The sequence below is a fragment of the Oryctolagus cuniculus genome, chromosome 9 (assembly GCF_051225735.1).
Source record: "Oryctolagus cuniculus isolate XC-2025 breed Fujian yellow rabbit chromosome 9, ASM5122573v1, whole genome shotgun sequence".
NCBI classification, from domain to species: domain Eukaryota; kingdom Metazoa; phylum Chordata; class Mammalia; order Lagomorpha; family Leporidae; genus Oryctolagus; species Oryctolagus cuniculus.
This window is the reverse complement of record NC_142875.1, coordinates 119445686-119472627: the sequence shown is the minus strand read 5'-3', so window position 1 is coordinate 119472627 and position 26942 is coordinate 119445686. Positions and strand designations below refer to the sequence as shown.

The 26942-nt window shown below is 39.4% G+C and overlaps 1 protein-coding gene across 9 annotated transcripts in view; it reads left to right on the top strand.

The window, feature by feature from the left end:
• ABCC9 (ATP binding cassette subfamily C member 9) overlaps positions 1-26942 on the top strand; it is a 146964-nt gene that overhangs the window by 23134 nt on the left and 96888 nt on the right. For all 9 annotated transcript variants that reach the window (XM_089303256.1, XM_089303255.1, XM_089303254.1 and 6 more), the window contains 9 exon segments: positions 7131-7297; positions 8295-8537; positions 11740-11934; positions 14391-14543; positions 15004-15159; positions 17293-17427; positions 19737-19899; positions 25249-25289; positions 26173-26315. In XM_089303256.1, coding sequence (XP_089159382.1) covers positions 7131-7297; positions 8295-8537; positions 11740-11934; positions 14391-14543; positions 15004-15159; positions 17293-17427; positions 19737-19899; positions 25249-25289; positions 26173-26315 — 1396 coding nt within the window.

Here is a 26942-nt window from a genome sequence, read left to right as displayed (position 1 = left end):
ATTCCCATCAACGGTGAATTTCTCCACACATCCTCACCAACATTTGTTGTTTGTTGATTTCTAATGAAAGCTATTCTTTTTTTTTTAAAAGATTAATTTATTTTTATTTGAAAGGCAGAGAGAGAGAGAGAGATTGAGAGATTGAGATTCCATGTGCTTGTTCACTCCCCAAATGGCTGCAAAGGCCAGAGATGGGTCAGTCCAAAGCCAGGGGCCAAAGCCTCATCCAGCTCTCCCATATGGGTGCAGGGACCCAAGGGCTTGGGCTATCTTCTGTTGTTTTCCCAGGTGCATCATAGGGAGCTGCATCAAAAGTGGACTTGTACCAGGGAGAACTGTACCAGCACCCAAATGGGATGCCAGCACTGCAGGTGGCAGCTTTACCTGCTAAGCCACAGTGCCAGACCCCATGAAAGCCCTCCTAACTGGGGTTATATAAAACCTCATTGTGATTTTGATTTGTGTTTCCCTGATGGTTAGTGATCCTGAGCATTTCTTCATGTGTCTGTAGGCCATTTGAATTTCCTCTTTTGGAAAATGGCTGGAAAATGGAAATTCCCATTTCTTAACTGCATTGTTTGTTTTGTTGTTGAGTTTCTTGAGCTCTTTATAGATTCTAAATATTATTTATAACATAAATAATATCTCCCATTCTGTCAGTTGACTGTTCACTTTGCTGAGAGTTTCTTTTGCAGCACAGAAGCTTCTCAAGTTGATGTGATCTTGTTAGTGAATTTTTGCTTTGATTGCCTGTGCTTCTGGGGTGTTTTCCAAGAAATCTTTGCCTATGCCATGGTCTTGCAGGGTTTCCTCCAACGTTCTCTAAAATTTGTTGGTATCAGATCACAGATTTAGGTCTTTGATTCATTTTCAGTGGAATTTTGTGTAAGGTATAAGGTAGGGTCTTGCTTCATACTTCCACATTTAGAGATCCAGTTTTCTCAGCACCATTTGTTTAAGAGAATGTCCTTGCTCCAGGGGTTTATTTTAGCTACTTTGTCAAAGACAAGTTGGTTGTAGATGAGTGGATTGATTTCTGGAGTTTCTATTGTGTTCCATTGGTCTATCTATCTCTTTGTTGCTAGCACCAAGCTCTTTTGATTATAACTGCCTTGTAGTATGTCTTGAAATCTGGAATTGTGTTGCCTTCAGCTTTGTTTTTGTTTTATAAGATTGCTTTAGATATTTAGGGTCTCCTGTGTTTCCATATGAATTGCAGCATTTTTTCTAGATCTGAGATTGTCCTTGGCATTTTGTTTGGCATCTCATGAATCTGTATATTGCTATCAGTAGTATGAACATTTTGATGATATTGATTCTTCTAATCGATGAACATGGAAGATTTTTCCATTTTTTGTGTCTTTTTCTTTCTTTAATGTTTTGTGATTTTCATTGTAGAGATCTTTGACATCATTGGGTAATTTATTCTGAGATCCTTGATTTTTGTTGTAGCTACTGTGAATGGGATTGATCTTAGAAGTTGTTTCTCAGCCATGGCATTGTCTGTGTATACAAGGCCTGTTTTTCGTTTGTTAATTGTATATCCTGCCACTTTATCAAACTATTTTATGATTTCCAACAGTCTCTTAGTGGAATCTTTTGAATCCCCTTTACATAGTATCATGTCATCTGCAAATAGGGGGAGTTTGACTAACTCCTTCCCAATTTATATCCCCTTGATTTCTCTTTCTTGTCTAATGGCTCTGGCTAGAAAATCCAGGACTATACTGAATAGTGATGATGAGAGTGGGCATCCTTGTCTGGTTCTGGATCTTAGTGGGAATGCTTCCAACTTTTCCCCATTCAGTAAGATGTGGGCTGTAGGTGTGTCATAAATTGCTTTGATTATGTTGAGGAATGGTTCTTCTATACCCAATTTGCTTAAAGTTTTCATCATGAAAGGATGTTGTATTTATTAAATGCTTTCTCTGAATCTATTGAGATAATTATATGGTTTTTGTTCTTCAGGTTTTTTTAATGTGATGTATCACATTTATTTACAAATGTTGAAGTATCCCTGCATAACAGAGATAAATATCCCATGATCCCCATGGATGATCTGTCAGATTTATTATTGGATTCGATTGGCTAGTATTTTGTTGAAGATTTTTGCATCTATATTCATCAGGCAAAATAGTTCTATTTCTGTGTTGTATCTTTTTCTGGTTTAGGAATTGAGGTGATGCTGGTATCTTAGAAGGAGTTTGGAAGGATTCCTTCCCTTTCAGTTGTTTTGAATTGCTTGAGAAGAATTGTCTGGTAGCTATCTGGTAGAATTCAGCAGTGAAGCCATTCACTCCTGGGCTTTTCTTTGTTGGGAGGGTCTTTATTACAGATTCAAGCTCTGTCTTGGTTATTGGTCTGTTAGGTTTACTATGTCTTCATGTTTCCAGAAATCTATCCATTTCTTCTAGGTTATTTGATTCATTGGCATACAGCTCTTTGTAGTAATTCCTGATCGTGTTTTTATTTCTGTGCTATCTATTGTTACATACATTCCCTTTTTCATCTCTGATTTTATTGATTTGGGTCTTCTCCTTTTTTCTTTGGTTAGTTGGGCCAATAGTATATCAGTTTTGTTTATTCTTTCAAAAAACAGCCCTTTGTTTTGGTAATATTTTGTTTTTCTTGGTTTTAATTTTGTTTATTCTCTAATTTTAATTTTCTTTTCTATCACTAATTTTGGATTTGGTTTGTTGTTATTTTTCTAGGTCCTTGAGATGCACTGATAGATTATTCATTTGGTGCCCTTTCAATTTCTTGATATAGGCACAAATTGCTGTAATTGCTTCCCTCTTAACAATGCTTGTGCTATATCGCATAAGCTTTGATATATTGTATTGTCTTCCAGAACTTTTTTGATTTCTCCTTTGATTTCTTCTGTTCATTAAGGAGCATGTTGTTCAGACTCCATGTGTTTGCATATGTTTTACAGATTCTTGAGTTGTTGATTTCCAGCTTTTTCCCATTGTGGTCCAAGGAGATGCATGACATGATTTCAGTTTATTGAATTTGCTGAGACTTGCTTTATGGCCTATCATGTGGTCTATCCTTGAGAAAGTTGCGTGCACTGGTGAGAAGAATGTGTCTCCTGCAACTGTAGGATGAAAAGTTCTGTAGATAGCCATTCGGTCCACTTGGTGTATACTGTCAAATCTCTTGTTTCTTTGCTGATGTTCTATCTGGTTCATCTGGCCATTGCTGAAAATGTAGCATTAAGGTCCCCCATTATTGTTTAATTGGAATCTATGTCTCTCTTTAGATCCATTACCATTTTTTTAAATAGCCAGGCACCCTATAATTGGGTGCATATAAGTTTATTATAGTCACATCTTCCTATTGAATTGATCCCTTAATCATTACATAGTTCCCTTCTTTGTCATGTAACAGTTTTGTGTTAAAGTCTATTTTAAGTTTTGTGTTTAAGTCTATATCAAGATGGTTACACCAGCTCTTTTTTTTGGTTTCTGTTAGCATGGAATATCTTTTTTCTATCATTTTACTTTCTGTTTGTGTGCATCTTTGGTGGTGAGATGTATTTCTGTAGGCAGCAAATAGATAGGTCTTGTATTCACTCAGTAAGTCTGTGTATTTAGATGAGAGAATTTAGGCCATTTACATTCATGGTTATTATTAATGAGTAATGGCTTGTTACTGCCTTTTCTCCATAAATATTCCTACTATTTACTTTGGATGTCTTTTATACTTTTACTGGGAGATTTTCTTTCTTCACATTTTTTCATAATGATGACTCTGTTTCTGTGTGTAGCACATCCTTAAGCATCTTTTGTAAGGCTGGACACATGAAAAAATTTTTGAATTTATGTTTGTTATGGAAGGTATTTATTTTACCTTCATTCATACAATGAGAGATTTTCAGGGTATGGTATTCTAAGTTGTCAGTTTTTTTCTTTTAAGACTTGGAATATATCTCACCATTCTCTCCTAGCCTTTAGGGTTTCTGATGAAAAGTCAACTGTGAGTCTAATTTGAGATTCTCCAGAAGTAATCTGGCATTTTTCTCCTGCACATTTTAGAATCTTTGATGTATATTTTACTGTTGAGAGTTTGACAACAATGTGTCGTGGTGAAGATCTTTTCTGGTCATGTCTATTAAGAGTTCTCTGTGCTTCCTGTACTTGGGTGTCCCTTTCTTTATCCAAATTAGTGAATTTTTCTGTGAGTATTTCACTAAAAAAGCCTTCTAATTCATTCTCTTTTTGCTCCTTCAGGAACTTCTAAGACCTAAATGTTGGGCCATTTGATTGTATCCTGTAAATCTCTAATACTGCTTTTAATTTTTCTAATTTCTTCTTTCTCTTCTTCTTCCTCCTCCTCCTCCTTCTTTTTCTTTCTCTTCTTTTTCTTTTTTGGTTTGACAATAAAATTTCCAAAGATTTGTCTTGCAGTGCAGATATTCTTTCTTCTGCCTCATTGAGTCTGTTAAGGCTTTCCACCACATTTTTTATTTGTTCTATTAAATTCTTCATTTCTAATACTTTATTTTGGTTTCTCTTTAAAATCTCAATTTCATGGGAAAAAATCTCATTCATGTCATGTATGGATTTCTTTAAATCATGGAATTGCTTCTGAGTAATCCTATGATTACTCTTTTGATTCCCATTTTAACAGTCTCTTCATTTTTACATCTAGTATTAAAGTATTTTGTTCTATTGGGGGCATCATGTTGTCTTATTCTTGTTTCTTGAATTTCTGCACTTATTTTTAGGCATTTGTGGAGATATTTGTTGGTATTTTTTACTGCTATGGCTCTTACCTTGAGACTGTGCCTTTCTGGCTTAGTGGAGTGTCTGTTCTTTGAAGGAATACCCAGAGGCGTATACTGGGTGTGGTGAGGGAGCTCTGTTCAGTGATCCAGGGTGTGGGGAGTATTCAAGTGACACCCAATTTGGGCTTGGTAGATCTTTATTTTTATTAGAGGGGAGTGTTTGATCAGCTCTGTTGGTGTAGTCTTACCCTTACCTCCTCTTCTCTAAGGCAACCAATGCTGGGGTGCTAGCCCCAGTGGGTGCAATATTCATCCACATTGCCACATGAAACACTCTAATGATCTATGTAGTCCTCATTGTGAGCACAGATCCCAATGCACTGACCCACCCCAGGTCATCAGCGAGCCCCAAGTGTGTGGAGCCCCCTATAGTGACTGCCCAGAGACCCAGTCATACTCTGTACCCTCCCACACAGCCACAGTGTTTCCACAGTTCTAGTGCACAAGGCTTCCATCCACAGGGTGCTGAGTATCTATTCCACCCTGCCAGTCCATCCTATCCACAGAGAGGCAGAGACGTTCCCAGAGCCAGTTGCCTGTGAGTACTCCACCCATGCAGCCTGAGCCCCAGAGCTTGTGATGTGCTGGGAGGCTGGTGGCACCTCATAGTCCTACGTGGACACCCGCTCCCTGTCAGTCCTCCTAGCCAGACTCAGGCTTCTCTGCTGGTTGCTGGGCATGTGGACACAAGTTGGCATAGCTGTTTCGCATGTCCAGAATGGAGCCTTCCCTCTCTCAGCCAGTTGCAGGCCGTCATTGTTGTGGGACTGGGGAGAGAGAAACCTGCCTCTTTTTTTTCTCTAGGTTGGCAAGTTCATTGTTCCCCCCAGGGCTGGGGCAAATTCAGGCCAGGCTCTCCTGTCTCGCAGCCATAGCACCAGTGGCTTGTGCTGCTGCAGTCTTCTCTAACCTCACTCTCCAAAGCTGGTTTGGGACTCTTGGCTTCAGGGGTCTGTGTTGTGTCTGTGCTGCATGTCCACAACCTCCATACAGAGCCATAGCATCCCGCTAACTTGAGTGGAGTTTCCATTGCAGTTTTCTCCTTAATTTTTCCCTGAGATTGTACTGTCTCTGCTTTTTTCTTTTTTCTTTTTTAAACTATCTCCCCCCTAGCCTAGAGCAGTAAGCTTCCTCCCTATTCTACCATCTTGGAATCTGGTACTTTTTTTAACTAAGGAAACTCTGTTCACCTTTAACCTTTTGTCTCTGATAGGGTTATCCAAACAGGATTTTCTTATTTATATGTGTTTCAGAGTTCTTCTTTATTAGTCCATATTCATCCAGTCTACTTTGAACTTTGGATAAAGTTCCTCACTAGAAGATTTCTAGGAAAATCTCGTGTTTGCTGCACAATGCTGGCTGTGGTTGTGAGATGGTATAGATCCCTGCCTTTGTACTCTGACTGCCTGGCTGGCATCTAACTTGACTTGGTAGCATCACTGTTGTCTGTGCTGTGCAGATGGAATGAGAGAAGGCTCATTTGTTGTATGCATGTTGCTCTGTGAAGCAGAAATCCTGCTCCATCACAACAAACATTCCATGACAATTGCAGGGTGATTCTGACATATGCCCTGGGGAGCTGACACACATTTAGCTACTGGAGACATCACAAAAATATCAACTTGTGAAATCTTCAAGTAATCAGGGCTCTTAAAAAACCAAGACCAGAACAGAAACCCCACCCCATTTTTTAAAAAGATTTATTTATTTATTCGAGTGGGAGAGTTACAGACACAGAGAGAAAGGTCTTCCATCTACAGATCCACTCCCCAAAATGGCCGCATGGCAGGGGCTTGGCCAATCTGAAACCAGGAGCCAGTAATTTCTTCTGGGTCTCTCACATGGGTGCAGGGGCCCAGGCACTTGGGCAATCCTCTGTTGCTTTTCCGGAACATTAGCAGGGAGCTAGATTGGAAGTGGGGCAGTTGGGACACAAACTGAAGCCCATATGTGATGCCAGTGTTACAGGTAGAGGTGTAGCTTACTATGCCACAGCGCTGGCCCTGAGAAACTCGCTCTTAAAATTGACAGAGTCGCACGTAAATCTGAGAAGTGTAGATCGCTCTCATTACATGTTTCCTTATATCTTCCTGTCTGTCTCACACAATTGGAGAGAAAAAACCCAGTATTTTAAAGTTAATACTCTTTTGATTCAAAACTCCAGAAGTACACTCAAATATGTTATTTTCTAGTCAAATAAAATTATGTGCAAATAGAGTACTTAAAATTGCCTTGTTATTAAAAATTGCTGTATTTATATTGACTTGTTAGTGAAATTTGTAAAAATATCAGGGAAAGATTACATGTTATTCTTTCATTTTCTTTAATTTTATTTTCCCAGCCTTGTTCTTGTATTGGGTGATGGCTTTTATTACAAAAACAATAAAACTGGTCAAGTACTGGCAGTCTGGTTGGGGGGTGTCAGACCTGCGCTTCTGCATCACGGGCATCATGGTCATCTTGAATGGGCTGCTGATGGCAGTGGAGATCAATGTCATTCGGATCAGAGTAGGTATCTAATAATCTTTTGTTTGATTGGATGAATTTAGGACCCCAACATTAAAGATCAGGCAACCAGAAGTCATTGGTACTTCAAAGACTGAGCAAATGTATGTGATTTAAATGTGTAAATCTAAAGTAGAATTAATATGAGAAGTCTCAATGTGCCCCTAGAATCTATTCATTCACAAATAATAGTTGAGTGTTTCTTCAGTGCCAAGTGCATGCTTGGTGTATGTTACAGATTAACCTGTTTCTCTCAGGAAGTCCATCATTCACACTTGTTCCTGATCATACCTAAGTTAAGCCAAATAATGCATCTCCAGAAGCTTAGGACTGAAAAGAAGATAATGTAATCCAGTGTGCTCATTTTACTGATGAAGAAACTATAGAGCTGGCTTTAGTTGTAGGTCCAGAGTAGTATGGTCAAGTTCCATACATGGTTTGTGGTCACAGAACCACTATGCTTTTTACCACATCACGCTGTCAGTCATGTTGTATGAGATATTAGTGAGTGACTTTTCAGTATTCATTTTTTACAGCAGACAACTTGAGTTTGCTGCAGGTGTGCTAAAATAAAAGCCACAGTGAGTGCAGAGAACAGTCTTTTAGCATCAGTGAAGCACACATTAACAGCAACTCAGCAATGACATTGTTAATGTGTTTAAAAATCTAAAGAATGTCAATCTTGACTTACTTGTTACTCTACCAGAGGATATTATAAAGATTAATTCTCAATAAATACTAACTTTGAAAAGGTCAGTTGATTATTTTAACTTTGGCCCCGTGTGTGTTAAATGTGAAAAGCTAGTGTTTAACTAGTTTATCTAGTTAACTAGTCACAACAAAAGGGGGATATTTCAAAAAATATTTCAGGAGGGGATGGAAGGAGGGATTAAAATGCAAATTTTGACGGCCTGAAATGAAAATATGGTAAAGACTGGAATTTTATTTTTAATACGTGGGGAAAGAATTAGACTAATATGGTGGAACTGTCTTGCCACAGAGATACGTATTCTTCATGAATCCTCAGAAAGTAAAGCCTCCCGAAGACCTCCAGGATCTGGGCGTGAGATTTCTTCAACCGTTTGTGAATTTACTGTCCAAAGCCACATACTGGTGGATGAACACACTGATTATATCTGCTCATAAGAAGCCCATTGATCTGAAGGCAATTGGGAAATTGCCAATAGCCATGAGAGCAGTAACAAATTATGTTTGCCTGAAGGATGCCTATGAAGAACAAAAGGTAACTGAGTGTGTGTCTTCCCTATCCATAGCTTTAATGGGTCTATTACGTATAGAGGTACCAAGCTCAAATAATTTCTGTCATTCAAGAACAAATTTCCTCTGTCTTACCTAGTAGTTTTGACTCCCATTCATTGGGCTGTTGAGGAAAGACTTAAAGAGCCAGTGAGGTAGAATTAGGTTATTTTGCATTTGGAGAGTAAGAATTAAACTCAATGATAGTGTGTATATTCCATATTACTATTAAAAAATACATGGCATTTTTATTAAGTATTTTCTCAAGCATCATGTTAATACTTAAGTTATATATAGGTTATTCAGATCATACTCACTCTTTGTTAAATAAAAGGATTTTAAGTAAAAACTTTAAAATAAAATTTTTTAAGTCAAAGTTTTAAATAAAAGAATTATTTCCTTATCTGAAGGACAGAGAGAGGCAGAGAGAGAGTGAGAGTGAGAGCTTTTTACCCCTTGGTTCACTCTCCAAATGGCTACAGTGACCAGGGCTTGATCAGGCCAAAGTCAGGAGCCTGGAACTCTGTTTGGGTCACCTACATAGATGGCAGAGGCTCATGAATGATCTTCCACTACTTTCCCAGTCACATTAGCAGGGTGCTTGATCAGAAGTAGAGCATTTGGAACTTGAACCAGTGCTCATATAGGATGCTGGCGGCTCAGGCAGTTTGCTTAATCCTCTGAGGCACAATGCCGGCCATGATACTGACTTTTAAAAATTAAAATTCTTAATTACTGACAAAAATTTGGATAGTATAGTTTAAAATTGGGAGTCTAAATTTTAAGTGCAAGGGTGGCATCTACCTACTCTATGTGTCATCCCATTTACCTTCTTTAATCTTTTGAAGATTTATTTGAGAGAGTTAGAGAAAGAGAGATCTTCCTTCCACTGGTTCACTCCCAAATGATTGCAGTGGCCAGAGCTGGGCTAATCCAAAGTCCGGAGCCAAGAGCTTCTTTGGGATCTCCCACGTAGGTGCAGAGGCCTAAGGACTTGGGCCATCTTCCGCTGCTTTCCCAGGCCATTAGTGGGGAACTGGATCAGAAGTGGAGCCACTGGAACTTGAAGCAGCGCCCAAATGGGATGCTGGCACCATAGGCAGGGACTTAACCTACTATGCTATGGTGCCGGCCCCATCCTGTTTACTTTCTAAAATTGGTTTCCTCTGGTACTTTCTTTGAATGTTAATTATTACTTTGAAAGCTTCAAAGATAAAAATGTGGAAATTTTCAGTTTGTCTTACTATTATTTTGGAATGTCACAGTATTAGATGTGTTTTGTATTGCAGTTATCTTCAAATCCCAGAAGACTTAAAAAATTTTAGTATTCACTACTACCCTGGAGAGAAAGTAGGGTATGGTGAATAAGTTACAAGTTTTTGGCTATTGTAAGTCAAGATCAACAAAGCATTTATGGTAAATGATGACACTGACTTTTGTTTTGTGGTAGACGTGAGTGTTATGAAATTAATATTGCCGGAAATGAGTACTATGAATGAACCTGAGTCATTTCTCTGGTTTCACCTCTGGGAAAAACATTGCATCATATTTTAAAAACTTCTCTGCTGAAGTAAAAATTTGCAGTATGGTGTAGGCATAGCTTTAATTTTCTTAGTGCTTTTAACAACATAGATCAGGGCTGGCGCCGCAGCTCACTAGGCTAATCCTCTGCCTGCGGCGCCGGCACACCGGGTTCTAGTCCCGGTCGGGGTGCCGGATTCTGTGCCGGTTGTCCCTCTTCCAGGCCAGCTCTCTGCTGTGGCCAGGGAGTGCAGTGGAGGATGGCCCAAGTGCTTGGGCCCTGCACCCCATGGGAGACCAGGAGAAGCACCTGGCTCCTGCCATCGGATCAGCGCGGTGTGCCGGCCGCAGCGCGCTGGCCGCGGCGGCCATTGGAGGGTGAACCAACGGCAAAAGGAAGACCTTTCTGTCTGTCTGTCTCTCTCTCTCACTGTCCACTCTGCCTCTCAAAAAAAAAAAAAAAAAAAAAAGAACAACAACAACAACATAGATCAGGTTGAATTTGGTACAGTAATGTCTTTTGTCAGTAAACTTTAGAAAATAACAGTCCTCTAACAGAAAATACATTATGAAGCACAACTGAGGTCCATCCCATTGAATTGGTTTATTTGTTGCAAAGAAAAATTTTATCCACCTCGTCCCCAAATTTTAATGATGGATATTATCCAGGTTTTGAGATCTGTACAGTTAACAGCTGTAAAGATGTGAAGCCATGAGTTAATTGAAGCATTTTAGGCATCCTTTATTTTGCCTTTCTTTTAGGAATACCTAGCAAACACAAAGTTACCGTAGTTTTTGGAAAGTGTTGACTACCATTCACAGAGATGGAAAAACTGGTAGGAAAAATAATTTGAGGTTGGGAAGATTCAGTTTGTTTAGGTTGTAATAGTCTGGTAGATAAACCTCTGGTGATATACATACTTCAGAAAATTTGGCTGGTGTGTCTATAACTTTAACTTCTACTGTTGTTCCCTCATTAAAGATTAACAGATGGTATTATTTAATGTCTATGAGAGACACAAATTTTCCAAGCCAAAAGAAATTAAAACTGTACATAGTTTTAAGTCTTTGGCATCATCTTTTGACAATTAAAAATAATAGAATCTCAGAAATTCTGACCTGTTTTTATTCTGTTGACTTCATTGAAATGCATTTAATACCAACTCTTAGTTACAATGAAAGAATATATAGAATTGTGTATTCTATACTGAAAAGGACTCATTAAAATTTCTCTAAACTTTAAGTTGTCATTTTATTTATGTATGTATTTACTTGAAAGGGGAAGAGGGAGGGAGAGAGGGAGAGTTATTGATTGATTATTCATCCACTAGTTGACTCCCCAAATGTCCACAACAGTTGGGCTGTGCCAGTCTGAAGTTGGGAGACAAGAAATCCTGCTGGGTCTCCCATAGAAGGTAGCAGAAATGAGTGTATTTGAGCTGTTAGTGCACAGCCAGCATATATCAGCTAGCTAGGTTAAAAGTGGGGCAGGGATGCACACCCAGGCACTCTGATATGAATTGTGGGAATCCTCACCCTAGACCCAAACACTTGCCTCTCTACGCTTTCAAAGTATTTTCAGGACTCTTGTAAGGAATTTGCATAGTTGCTGATATTAGTTGCTGCCATAGAAGATTTTACTTTGGTTTATCTGGTTTCACTTTCAGAAAAAAGCAGCAGATCATCCAAACCGGACTCCATCTATATGGCTTGCCATGTACAGAGCTTTTGGACGGCCGATTCTGCTTAGCAGCACATTTCGGTATCTGGCTGACTTACTGGGATTTGCCGGGCCGCTCTGTATTTCTGGAATAGTTCAGCGTGTAAATGAAACCCAAAATGGAACAAATAACACAACCGGAGTAAGTTTGTGATACTTGTCAAAGGAAGCATGTTACTGGCAGATTTTGGTGTAATGGTCACTTTCCATTAATACGTTCCTGTGAGTAGCTTAAGCAGTCTTACTGACAGTTTGAATGCTTATGTTAGGACAAAAATAATCATTTTTCTTGTATAGAAAGTCATGTGTCTATGTATTCACTGAAGGTAGCTGACCAACAAAATTATTTTGGGGATTCAATGCCCATAAATATTTGGTGAACCTCTGTATGCCAGAAATTATGGACAGAAATCTTGCATTCTTTGGATCTTCATAGCAATCTTTTAAAGAATTTTCAGCATGAGGAATGGTTGAGGCATATATTTAGAGGCCCATGACCAATGATATTAAAATATGATTTATAATATTGTACATTTCTTTTTTCATATAATAAAATTCATTAATCTCTTTGCTAATGAATAAAGCAAATAGTGATATATTTTATTATGCATTATATTGTTATTTGGGAGATATATGGTATATATTTTCACCTAAAAAGTTATGAGTTTAATGCTTTTTAAAAAAGGATTTTTTTTTTGTTTATTTGAAAGGCAGACTTGCAGAGAAATGGAGGCAGAGAGAGAGAGAGAGGTCTTCCATGTGCTGGTTCATTGCCCTAATGGCTACAATGGCCAGAGCTGGGCTCATCTGAAGCCAGGCGCCTAGAGCTTCTTTGGGGTCTCCCATGTGGGTGCAGGGACTCAAGGACTTGGGCCATCTTTTATAGATTTTCCAGGCCATAGCAAGGAGCTGCATTGGAAGTAGAGCAGCCAGGACTTGAAGCAGGTGCTGGCATTGCAGGAGGTGGCTTTACCTGCTAAGCCATAGCGCCACCCAAGTTATATGTTTAGATTACATTTATAACAATAAATGTATAGTATATAATTCAGTCAAATTTGTTATGAATATGTAACCTTTCATTTTCCATTCTTAAGAAGGTCTGGATCATGAACATTCTAGTTTAAAATAATTTATTTCCCTAGTTTCGTAGATACTAACTCTCGTTCAGATTGATTAACTCTCACTTTATATTCCTTCAATCTGATTGTCATGCTCATCTTTCCATCTGTTTAAATTTTGTGCATTATCATAGCCTATGTTAAATGCTGCCTCGGCAGCAAAGCCATTTTCTGATTATCCTACTTGAAATTTGCTTCTCCTCAGTATTTGCCTAACACTTGATTAACTTTAGGTGGATACTTTCTACATCTGCCGTCTTCATAATAAACCATGTTACTCACGGATCAGTTCATCTTTTTGGGTTGTGAGTTCTTTGAACAGAATGATTGAACTATTCACATTTGTACCTACAATTCTCAGCCTGGATTCTTGCACATATTCGTGTTTAATTACTATTGAAGTGAACCACATATTTTCACTGCTGAATGCACTTGCCATTTTTGGCCTTGCTACCCTAATTAGATACATATCTAAATTCTGCAGAGTACTGCCACCATCCTTGTCTCTTACACATATTGACCATGTGTTTTTCTGAGACACGGTAGAACTTGTGGCTTTATATGTATCTCCATGACACAAGTGTGAGGGACTAGAGGTAGAGGCTGAACTTTTGATGTAGAAAATGAGGAGTATCCGAATGGCCATAATGTGCTTAGTTGATTGTTACCTTTGCTTGCTTCTAACAAACATGTTTCCATATAAAACCATCATTAGAAACAAAGATGAAGGGATTTTACATATCTATGATTAATTTAGTCACATTCCTACTAAAATGAACTTTCCTAAGTTGTGTTTGGTTACTGGAAGAGTCACATGGGTAAAGTCAGTAATCTGATATTTTATACTTTGTAACTTACTTCACTAATATAAATTATGATACGGAAGAACTGGGAAAAGTCAACTTGTAGAATTATTCTGAAGTAGTAAGGTTGTGGAACTTGTATTTTATTTTCATTGATTTTACTGACAGCTCTCAGTTTTGTGGTTCCTAGTTCTACATTACAGTCTAAACTAAATTCTACTTTTTATTTTTCCTGCTTCTCATTTAGCTTAGATAGAATATGAAGCATTTTCCAAAAGTTCATGGAAAATGTGTTATAAAAATCTCTGCATAGATGTCAGTGTTTTTCAGCCAGATGGATTTCTTTTCTAAATTTCAGTTTCCCCTGAACTTCTCAATTATCTTTTCTTTGCAGGACAATGTATGCAAATTTTTAAAAATATGCATTGACCCCTTTTCTACAAAAGACATTCTAGCCATCTTAAGTCATTGGGGATTTTATTCATCACTACTTTTTTGTATTTGTGTACATTCTAGGGGAAAGCCAAAATTGCCTGTTGTGGCTCATTCTACTTACATTATGATGACTTTGAGTATTTATATGTGAATACCATATAGCTTTATTTAATGTAGACTATAGACTTGGTATACGAAAAGACTTGCTTAAATTTGTCTCTTTTTTTTTCTTTTGGGACAAGATTTCAGAAATTCTCTCATCCAAGGAATTTCTCGAAAATGCTTATGTTCTTGCAGTTCTTCTCTTCTTGGCTCTTATTCTGCAAAGGACGTTTTTGCAGGCTTCCTACTACGTAACCATAGAGACTGGCATCAACCTCCGCGGAGCTCTGTTGGTAGGTGCAAGCTTTGATTGGTCTTTGTGTCTCAAAAAGTCCATATCTGATCCAGGGAAAGGAACAGTAGTAGCTTCACTTTTTCACTTTTGCTTTTTCATTCCACTTGGGCTTTGATATTACAACAGCAACATTTGCAGGATGGAAGAAATACAGAGCTAATTAGAGTATTAACTTAAAAATAACATAACATGTTAAGAAAAAAATATTTAATTCTTGTATTTACTCATCCCTGATTCTGTTTGTTATTGAGCTTATGTTTAAAGTTGAATATATATTTTGATGATATTTCTAGAAAAAGGTATCTAATTGAGGACTAACAGTACACTAAAAAAGTAGACTTTGAAGGTGGGTATACAGGACTTTGTTATTTTTCAAAAAGTTTAAAACGTCTTCGATGAAAATAATTATAGTGCTGATGTTAAGTTTTAAAGTGTGTCTTGTTTTTTTTTTTTTGCAGGCCATGATATACAATAAAATACTCAGGCTCTCTACATCTAACTTATCCATGGGTGAGATGACCCTGGGACAGATCAACAATTTGGTTGCCATTGAAACCAATCAACTCATGTGGTTCTTGTTCCTGTGCCCCAATCTGTGGGCCATGCCTGTTCAGGTAGATCATGATAACTAAGATTCTCATTTGCAGAGGGGAAAAAAAAAAAAAATGAAGAGCAAGACAATTAGCTCAGTACTGGCATACTCTTTGAATGTGCTAATGTTATATTTGTTTTACAGACAGGTAAGCTGAGACTCATCAATACATTAAGAAAGTACAGTTAGGAATTTTTGCTCTACTGTTCCATTGCACAGTACTTAATCTCTGAAAGCATTATTTCTGTAATTATAAAATTGGAATAATGATAGTATCTGCTTTGTAGAGTTGTGGAAATTGTCAAGATTTAATGCCAGTATGTGTAAAGCATTTGCAACAATGTCTAGCATTCTGTGGTGATTGCTCCTAGTTGGTATTACTGTGTAAATTCTTCCAAGTCACAGAGCCAAGATTTGGCCCCTTTCATTTTGACAGACTCTCTTACAGCTTTGCTAAGATGGAGCGATGGATTTAATCTACTCCATAGCATTAATAGCTAGTATGTTATAAAATATCAGGCTTTTTAGGTGTTAGGAACACTGACAAACCAGAGGACTATTTAGATTTCTTTTTTGTAAAACAGCATTTTAGTAAAGACATGTGGTTAATCCCCTACCTCCAACTGGGTAAAAATGGCAAAAGAAATGGATTCTGGTTTTTTTTTTTTTTTTTTTTTTTTTGCTGTCGTCTTAAATATTTTTCGCCATCTGAAGCTTTGCATTCTGTAGATGGAGCTTAAACTGTAGACGTATTTTTTTTTAAAAGATTTTTATTTATTTATTTGAGAAGTAGAGTTACAGACGGTGAGAGGGAGAGACAAGAGAAAGGTCTTTGATCCGCAGGTTCACTCCCCAAATGGCCACAATGGCTGGAGCTGCACTGATCTGAAGCCAGGAGCCAGGAGCTTCCTCTGGGTCTCCCACGTGGGCGCAGGGGTCCAAGGACTTGGGTCATCCTCCACTGCTTTCCCAGGTCACAGCAGAGAGCTGAATCGGAAGAAGAGCAGCCGGGACTAGAACCGGTGCCTATATGGGATGCCGGCGCCGCAGGCGGAGGATCAACCCACTGTGCCATGCACTGGCCCTGTAGACATATTTTTGACAGAATCTGTCACCTATGTACCTGGGTACTACATTTATTAACAGTGTATAAAATAATAAAAGAGATATGCTAGTTTTTTAACTTTTCGTCTCATTTTTAAAGTGGAAGGAGGAGCCAAGTAGTGTAGTGCTTGGCACAAAAGTAAAATGAAGATATGTTTTGTTTTATCAAAATGTACTTATGGTAGTCCATTAAATAGCTGCCTGTGTTGTATAAATAAGTGCACTGAGAATCCCACAATGCACTGAATGACTGCTTTTGTGAGTGAATTCAGGGGAGACTTTGTTTAGATGAGAATTCCTAGTGTACCTAATTCACTTGCTAGCAAGCCTGTGTCCTTGCCACCAGAAAGCAGTTATGTTCTCATGGCATAGAGTATGTGCTTAAACTGTGTAGCCACAATTCACGAACTGAGCTTTTGAGCCATGATAAATTGAGCTCTAGGAAAAAAAAATATTTCCATGCTAGCAAAATCAATTCTTGAGTCTTTAAAGGAATACAAGGAAAGTGTCAAACCAAGGAGAATAGCCATATGGTTTAGGCTTGGATTTTGGTAAATAAGTATAAAAAGGGAAGTGAGACAGGGAGGTATTGCAACTTTGGGTTCTTACCAGTTCCAGTGAAGCCTTGCCTTCTTGGCATGACGTGATGATTGGATTCCAGATAATTCTACCAGTCAACAACCAGGCATCCTTGAAGTTAGGATAATTCAAAGAGAAAATGGAAGGTTGAGTGATAGCATTTTCCAGAAAAAATGCTCTGCCATTTAAAACATATTAAGTCTGCTTTAGAAGGTCAGGAGCATCATGGGCGCAGCCTGCAACTTCATCCAGTAAATAGATTTGACACCAGTTGCGCAGCTCATCATACTAAAAATAAATTCCTAGTGCTTAGCCTTCCTCAAATAAAAAATAGTTAGAACCCAGCTGTCACAGTTGAGTTGACTTCCAAATAAACTTAATAATTAAGAGGTACTACATTTCCATTAAAAATATGTCCTTTGCTGCAGCGGCTCCCACAGTCTCATTCGTGCCCATGTGTTTCTCTTGCTAGATCATCATGGGAGTGATTCTGCTCTACAATTTACTTGGATCCAGCGCATTGGTTGGTGCAGCTGTCATTGTACTCCTTGCACCAATGCAGTACTTCATTGCCACAAAGTTGGCAGAAGCTCAGAAGAGCACTCTTGTAAGTGACATCTCTTGGAAACTTGATGAGGAAGATACAGTCATGCTATTTCATTTTTCTAATATAGGAAGTTCCTACATACCACTCAGGACAATTTGGAAGTCATTGTATTTCATGTTAATCCTTAGGCAGTGAATGTGTGTTTCTTATGTTGCAAAAATAATTTATAGAAGTGGATTGGAAATGTAAGACTTGACAGTCTGAGAATTAAAATACCCGATTCACAATTTCTGCTGTTTTTAAGCGCAGTAAGGTGATGAGACTAGGGATCTCCTTCAGTCTCTTGTGGACAGAATACAGTTGAGTATAGTTGGAGGCCACTGTATGTCAGTTACTGATATGGAAGAAATGGATCAAGAGCTGAGGGAGGGGCCAGAGATGGAATGTCCCCAGGGGACTTAAGCCATGTGATGATCTACAGAGTGACATTGACATGTGTCCTCGGCAGCTGCTGTGACTCAATGTGTTCATGGTCAACTTGACAAGCCAGGAAGAGCCGAGTTTTTGACCCTTTCTGGCTTCAATTTGCCATGAAATCATTTTATTTGAGCAAGAATTGGCTTCTTTTAAAGAAGTACTTGCAAATAACAAATTGTTGACAGCATGTTTAGAAATAAAGGTTGATTAAATACGAGCAAGAATGTGTGTAAATCAGGCGTAAAATGCAGAGATGTTGCCACTGATGGAATGGTCTCTCCAGTTGGTCTTTCCACTGTGACAGTGAGTTGTCAGTCACACATTGGCTTTTATCACGTTTTTCTCTGCTGCTTCGAATGAGGCTGCTCCTCGTTGCTGCCTGAGCCAGCTCTGCTTTGTACTCCAACAGACAAGTACAGGAAGGTGTGGAAAAGGGGCACAAGTGGAGAGGCAAATGTCTTCAAACATCTGTCTCTCATTTAGCCATTCAGGCCATATTCATTCACTCACCCAACCATCACCTGATAGACACTTAAGACCTTGAAAAGTCAAAAAGATGGAAAAAAGAAAAGAAAGAACCGAGGCAGTTTCTACTTTTGCATTCCCCTTTCTCTTTGTGGCCCCCGCATTGCCCTTGTGATATTTAATGGATCATATTGTTCCTTGCTAGTAAGAACTTAAAAGAAATGTGTTAAAATCTCGTGAAGTTCAAGGTAATAGTCTTGATTTCAGCAACTGTATTATGAAACTACAGTGTGACTGCACACAATACTTTACTCTCATGTTCCCAGATCAGGAGCCAGCTAACTCTACTTAAATTTACATTTTTTTTCTTTTTCTAAGTATGATTGGTCATGCTGAGGAGAGAATAAAATGATTTGGATGTTAGGAGCCATTGTAGGTTCTCTATCATTTCCTTATATTATGTCCATACTATATCTGCTGACTTTATTCAAGGAAATCGTGGGAAATGAAAGATTCTAAAGCATAGCAACGTAGATACAACAGCTTTTAGAAGGAAATAAGTTTTGAGGCCATCTAATTAAAATCTTCACTTCAATACACTTGTTTTTGTTTATTTGAAAGAGAGATAAGGAGGGAGGGGGAGAGCTCTTAAGTCTTCTGATTCGCTTCCCAAATGCCAGCAACAACTGGGGCTGGGCCAGGCTGACCCAGGCTGAAGCCAAGAGCCTAGAACTCAGTCTGAGTCTTCCACATGGGTGACAGGGACCCAAACACATGAGCCATCACTTGCTGCCTCCCAGGGGCACATCAGCAGGAAGCTGGAATTGGAAGCAGAGCCGGGATCTCAGCACAGGCACTCTGATATGGGATGTAGGTAGCCCTGCTGGCAGCTTAACTGCTGTACCAAATGCCTTGACCTTCAACTTTTCATTTTAAAGTAGAGGGGTGGAGAGTTGACAAGGTGCAGCCAGTTAAGCTTCTGCTTGGGATGCCACAACTCACACAGGAGTCCTGGTTCTCCTGGCTACCCTGCTTCTGATCCATCTTCATGATAATACATCCTAGCAGGCAGCAGATGATGGCCCTAGTGCTTGGGCCCCTGCCATTCACAAGGTACCTGGGTGGAGTTCTGGACTCCTGGCTTCTGCCTGACCCAGCCCTGGCTGTTGTGGACATTTGGGGTGTAAACCATTGTATGGGAGATGTCTCTCTCTGTTGCTTTGCCTTTCAAGTAGATGCAAATAAATAGATAAACATAAAAAAGTTGATGGAAGCACAAAGAATTTACTTCTCCTAGGAATTTCATTGCCAGTAGAATTGAGCCTATCAGAAATCAAGATCTCCTCAATTCCTGTCCATGAACCACTCCTGCCTTTCTGACTTACCTGGATATAGTTTGAATTTTTATGTTTTCTTCATTTTTACAGGACTACTCTACTGAAAGACTGAAAAAAACAAATGAAATATTGAAAGGCATCAAACTTCTCAAGTTGTATGCCTGGGAGCACATTTTCTGTAAGAGTGTAGAAGAAACACGAGTGAAAGAGCTTTCCAGTCTCAAAGCGTTTGCCCTGTACACATCACTTTCCAGTAAGTTCTGCAGCTCTAAGGACAGGCAGTGTCAGCAGTAACCAACAAACACACAATTTATTCAGTTTAGATTGTGATCAGTGAGATGTTCTAGCCACTAAAGGAGGGCTATTTATTTCCTACACGTGCATTCTTCAATAGCCAGTACCCATGTGAGGTTAATGTTTAAAGACCGGGAAAAACACAGGTCTAAAGTCAAGTAGGCCTGAATTTGCTTCCTTACAAAGTGCATCTCTATGGTCTTGTGACTTTGAAAAAAAATCCTTGATTTTGTCATCTGTAAGATGAAGATGGTAATGATTTTATACCTGTAATTGAAACACTTATCAGTTACAGTTAGGCTGGGTAGCTGGTTTCACTGTACATTTTTTTTTTTTTTTGGTCTCCAGTATTTTAATTTTGGAAAATGTAGATGGTTACAGAAATTGTATCAGAAAAGTAATTGCCAACATTCATTGTACATTTTCTTTAAATTGATTTGACTACATTACTATTGATTTTATCCCAAAGACCCTGTAAAATTACCTGCAGTGTTTTTAACTGTCTTTTTGAGAGCACATATTAGAGTATTTAAAAAAGTTTGTGAAAAATGGAATTAAGTCAGCGCCGCAGCTCAACAGGCTAATCCTCCACCTAGCGGTGCCGGCACACCGGGTTCTAGTCCCGGTCAGGGTGCTGGATTCTGTCCTGGTTGCCCCTCTTCCAGGCCAGCTCTCTGCTGTGGCCCGGGTGTGCAGTGGAGGATGGCCCAAGTGCTTGGGCCCTGCACCCCATGGGAGACCAGGAGAAGCACCTGGCTCCTGCCTTCAGATTAGCGCGGTGCGCCACCCGCGGCGACCACTGGAGTGTGAGCCAACAGCAAAGGAAGACTTTTCTCTCTGTCTCTCTCTCACTGTCCACTCTGCCTGTCAAAAAAAAAAAAAAAAGAAAAGAAAAAAGAAAGAAAGAAAAGAACAAAAAGGAGTTAAAAGTGTGAGTTTATTTTTATGCAAAACAGTTTTGAAATCCATGCATAGTTTTTTGTAATATGCATTTCCCATGTATTACTAAAAGATTTTTTTGCTCCAAAATCAACTACATTTAATTCCATTTTTCATTGACTTTTTGACCCTCCGTTGTGTTTTCTTAAACATTGTACAGGAAGTGCTGCTCTTGAAAATTGAGGGGAAACATCATTTGCAGGTGAAAGAAGCAAAACTCCCTTCTTATAAACCCTACTTTCTAACACATTTCAAGAATTTTTGAATACTAAGTGTTGTTATTTTCAACTCTAGTTTTTGAAAACAATTATTATAGAAATACTGCTGGTTTTTCTCCCCCTCAGGGAGTACTTTTCCCCTGAGTACTCTCAAGGATGATGAGTTTGTTAGTTACTGCACATGAACTTAGCCTAAGTACTTCCACTAATATTTGTTTATCAATTTTGTGTGTCAGTTTTGCTTATCTCTCTTCTAATACCTTCAGTAACTTATCATTTGGGATGTATGTATATTTTCTCTTGAATCATAAACCTCTTTGGATCTTAGAGATGATAATTTATTTTGTGACATAGGCTACAGAAGCTAATATTTTCTCTAAATCTATCTCTTCTAGCCCTAATGGTTGATGTACCAGAATTAGGAAATTTTATTGTCCAGCTGGGCACTACTGCTAGTGTGCCATCAAAATGCTACAAGGCAGGATGATTTAGATCCACTTGCTCATATGAAGGGATCTTTCATAGAGAAGTTCATTTTGGCACAAGAAATTGGGAGAGCCATGCTTACTTGTATAGTAGTACCCTAAGCTGTGGCCCCTTCCATATGCCTTTTTCTGCAGTGGGCTGAAATTCCCATGGGGAAGATGGATGCAGCCATATTGTAATGTAATGATCATGACAATAATAGCAATAACAACAACAGTGGAAATACAGAGGGTATTCAGCAAAGAAGCTTTCATACGTCATCTCATTTAATCCTCACAACAGCGCAGTGATTTAGATTCTATTACAAACTCCAGTTTATAAGTTAAGAGACTGAAGTATTAATAATTGAAGTAACTTAAAGTTCCTCCAAGTCATCCAGGTACTAGATGGCAGAGGTAGAATTTTGTTTTATGCTGAAATTTTATGTCTTTGAAAGGCAAGGAAGGAAGGAGGGACGGAGAGAGAGACAGAGTCAGAGAGCGAGAGAAAGAGAAACACACTCCCATCTGTTGGTTTACTCCCCAAATGCCTACAGCAGTCAGGGCTAGGGTAGGCTTAAGTCAAGAGCCGGAACTCAGTCCAAGTCTCCTACATGGTGATAGGTGTTATATCTTAATGTTAGCCATTGCAAAGCACACCGGACACCGGAGTAAGGGAACGCCCTACAGACCGGAGTGAAGGGGCGGCGAAGGAAAAAGGGAGACTATAAGAGAGAGAGACAGAGAGGAGAGGAGCTAGCAAGGAGAGAAGATAGAGCAGAGAAGAGGAGAGAGGAGAGCAGAGCCAAGAGAGAAGAACCAAGAACCAAGAGACCAGAGGAGGAGGCTTGAGAGAGGAACTGAGAGAGAGCAGGAGAGAAGGGCCAAGAGCCAAGAGCCCAGAGGAGGAGGCTAGAGAGAGGAACCAAGAGAGAGCAGGAGAGAAGGGCCAAGAGAGCACATGTTCAGGAACAGGCCCTTTTAAAACTTTGCCTGAGGGTGGGCAGGGAAGCAGGAGCAGCGAATCCCATTAGGATGGGGGTGGAGCCTGGCTCAGGTAGCTGGGCCATGTGGCCACCTGGCTACAACTGCGCCAGTTTCCTAACAGATAGGGACTCAAGTACTTGAGCTGTCACCTTTACCTCCCAGAGTGATTTACTGGAAGCTGGAATCAGAAGCAGAACTGAGATTTGAACCCTGGCACTCTTAGAGAAGATGTGAGTGTCCTAAGTGGCATCCTAACCACTGAGCCAATTGAGTGACCCCTAGAGATCAGCTATTAACCCAGCTTGTCTGTCTCCAGAGTAAGACTTCGGTTAGTTTTTGAAGTTGAGATGTAAGAGGAGCAAGGGCAGACATAGTCTTAACAATAAGGTACCATAAAGATAAAAATCCATGTGTTCACAATAGGAAGCAGGAATTGTGAGTCATTGACCACAGAAAGCAAAATGATTTCGTCAAAGACGGTGTTCTTGATGGTTGAGAGCTTGAACCATGGGAGTTGAATAGTGCTGGCTGCAAATCCCAGTCCTGCTGCTTTGTAGTAGTGTGGCCTTGTGCCAAATACTTATATCCTTCTAACCTCAATTTCTTCATCTGTAATATGGAATAACAGTAATGCCTCCCAAGGAGGATTCCAGTAAAGATTAAAGTGGTTAGGAATGACACAAACGTTTATTGAGTACACACTACATTCCAGGAACTATGTCAATTACTTCATACTTATGATCTTGTTTAAAGCTTCTGGCTAATGGGCTAGTGCCCAGTAACCTCTATTCCTCAATTTCCTCCTTTAAAAACTGGTACATCAGTAACATTTTGATCCCAGAATCCACTGAGGAAGTGCGACATTGCTAACAAATATCAGAATAATAGTATTTGTACAGCACTATGCAGAGACTCTCTCTCACAGGAGGAAGGGGGTGAAAGAGGACTGTGCACCATAGTAGTTAACTCTCAGATCCTCGAGGGCAAGCTGACCAGGAGGTTCCGCAGCCCGTCAGCTGTCCACCTTGCTCAGTGACTTGGGAAAGTCTCAAGTTCCTCCTCATTAATGTAGAATGTATTAATAGTACTTTGGGAAATTAAATAAGGTAATGTTTTTTACGTGGTATCTACAAATTTCATAAAGCAAAGTCAGAACAAATCATATAGAATTGAAGATCCATTTCTATTTTTATAGTTGTACTTTCTACTTGAGATAATATTTGAAGGGAAAAGAAATTTTTAAAAATCGTTTTCTAGTCTTCATTGCCAAATGGTGATGAACTGTTTATGAGTTCAATTCATGGGTTAAGGCAGAAAGACTCGATTTTATTTTTCTCTCTCCATTTTGATAGAGTTGTATAAGGAGAAATAGAAAGAACTTGAGGCTTTTGAACCAGCAAGTTGTAGGTATTAATCCAACCATTATCATTTGCTACTTTGGAATATTGTACATTACCCACCTAGGAACATGGTCTTTTTTTTTTTTTTTTTTGACAGGCAGAGTTAGACAGAGAGAAAGGTCTTCTTTTTCCATTGGTTCAACCCCCCAAATGGCCGCTATGGCCGGCACGCTGTGCCGATCCGAAGCCAGGAGCCAGGTGCTTCCTCCTGTCTCCCATGCGGGTGCAGGGCCCAAGGACTTAGGCCATCCTCCACTGCCTTCCCGGGCCACAGCAGAGAGCTGGACTGGAATAGGAGCAACTGGAACAGAATCCAGCGCCCCAACCAGGACTAGAACCCGGGGTGCCGGCGCCACAGGTGGAGGATTAGCCTAGTGAACCGTGGCGCCAGCCCATTACCCATCTAAGTGGATTCCTCCTTACTGTGTGGAGTGTTGCAATCATTGTATATGAGAATGTGTATAAAATTCTATACTTCAGTAATTACAAGCTGTTGAGTGGGAGTTGAACAAGGTGGTGGCACAGGCTGGGGAGCCAGGCTGCAGGGTTTGAATGCCAGTTGTGTGGCCTTGAAATTCCCGTTCTCCATCTTTTTTAATAAGCTAGTGAGAATATGTATTTCCTGGTACAGATTGCTATATAAATGCCTTCTAATTAAATGGCAGGAGTAGTTATTTTTCATCAAGAGGAGATTGCTTAAAGATGTAGAATATAGATAAATTAGAATGATAAGAGTGTAAAAAAAACACACACTCTTAGAAAATAACCAAAGGAGAAACTCTGGGGCGGAAATGTGGCTGCTCATCTATGTGACACTCAGATCAGTTTGGGTTCCTAGCCCTGTGCTAGAATTGATGTTTGATAACTGAATCACATGTGGACCTGCACGACCTGATGCTGTTCCGTGTGCCGAGGTGAGGGTACTCGCTGAGGGGGGACGATTTTGAAAGCCTGGCTCTGTGGTGCCAAGAAACCAAGGCCCCAGTGCTTACTTTGTCAGGACCTGGCTCCAAGGATTATTTTATCTGGATGTTGTTTGTAACATTTAACAAGAAAAAAAAAACCCTAATTTTTCCATGAAGAAAAAACCAGTTTCCAGTGAAGATTGATCCGTATGTGGATCCCATATGACTGTGGAGGAGATACAAGTGGGACATTTTTCTAGACCGCAGACAAAATGTGATTTAACCCACTTTGTTCTGTCTTCAAGGAAAGTTAAAGTAACAATAGACGATTAGCTGAAGTTTCTGAAAATGTCTCCGTGGCTCTGCGAAACTAACATATTTATTTCTTTCCACAGTCTTCATGAACGCAGCAATTCCCATAGCAGCTGTCCTTGCCGTAAGACACGTTTTCTTACTTTTAGAAACAGAACCAAATCACTGTCTATAAATGCTTTATGGGCTAGGATGTGTGGGTGGCAGTGTATGTTGCCTCACTTCTGCCACTTGCCTCTCTGTGGTCTCCATCATGATAGTTCTAATCCATGCTTGCTTCATGGAGAGCCTTTGGAGGTTGGGATCCAGATACTTCTTTGTTGTAGGTGGCTACTTCCAGCACTGGGATGTGTAGCAGCATCCCTGGCTTCTACCTACTCAAGCCAGTAGCACACTCAGTCATGACAATCAAAAATATTCCCCGACATTGCCAAATATCCCCAGGAGGGCAGAATTAACAACGGTTCAGAACTAACCTGGTTCCTAGTCATTCAGACAACAGGATGGGCTCAATCAACGACCAGAAAGTGTAAAGTAATTACGTTACCTTTCACACTAAAACGGCAAGCCTTGCAGCTGGTATTATTTTTAGAAAATGAATATGTCTTCCCTGGACACCAATGCTGTAATTATAGTAAAGATCTATGACTGAGACCCTAAAGCAGCAGACCGTTCTCTCTTCCCATAGAACACTTAGTATTGGTCAGAAAGAGCCTGATTACTTGTTAAGAACTTCGGGTTTTCCATCCACTTATTGCCTTTACTCAGTCATTTGTCAGAAGTCAATTTCCTGCTCTGTTCATGGAATCTGTTCTGTCTCACAAGTCTGCTGGGCTGGCATGTAAGCCAGTAAGAGCTCACCCAGAACAAGGACTGTCTTAGGATGTCTTGGATAAAACAGCTGTGTTCATAGTTGTAATAGATGTACTGGCATGATACGTTGGGTTTGTAAACCTGAATAGAAGGCCAGGTGTCGCTTTCTCTAATGACTCTCTTCCCGTGCACAGACGTTTGTGACCCATGCCTATGCCAGCGGGAATAACCTGCAGCCTGCTGAGGCCTTTGCTTCGCTGTCTCTGTTTCATATCCTGGTCACACCACTCTTCCTGCTGTCCACGGTGGTCAGATTTGCAGTCAAAGCCATCATCAGGTATGCACTGAACTATCTGGAATTGTCTATGGATTGGTCATGGAAATAATGCATAATCAAAGTAGTGAATTTGAAAAAAAGTATGTAAAAGATCATTAAAGTCACTGTGTAGAAATAATCTGTTAAAATTTTGATATACTACCTCCCTTTTACTTCATTTAAAAATTATTTTAAATTTATGTAGCTTTTGACTCCTTGTTTCACTTGTTTTTATTATTTCCTCCTCATTAACATCTTACAATACATGATGTTTACTGGCTATGTGATTGGCCATTATCAGCAGTATTCTAATTTATTTAATGATTACCTTTTTATTAGATACTTAGAATGTTTGTTTTCTCCCTAATATACCTAACATTGAAGCAAAGTCCTTTTTTTATCTTTGAACTTTTCTCTGATGACTTTCTAGATTTTGTTTCTAGAAGTGAAGATACTGGTTCCAGAAGAATGCACATCTTTAAGGCTCTTGATGAATATGGCTACATTGCTTTTCACTGATACTGTGGTCAGTCAAGGGATATACATTTTTAAATACGTTTTTATGAATATGGCCATAATGTTTTTCAGTGGAACAGTACCCATTAAAATGTGCATCAGTAATGAATGAAAGTGTTCGTATCAAATGCA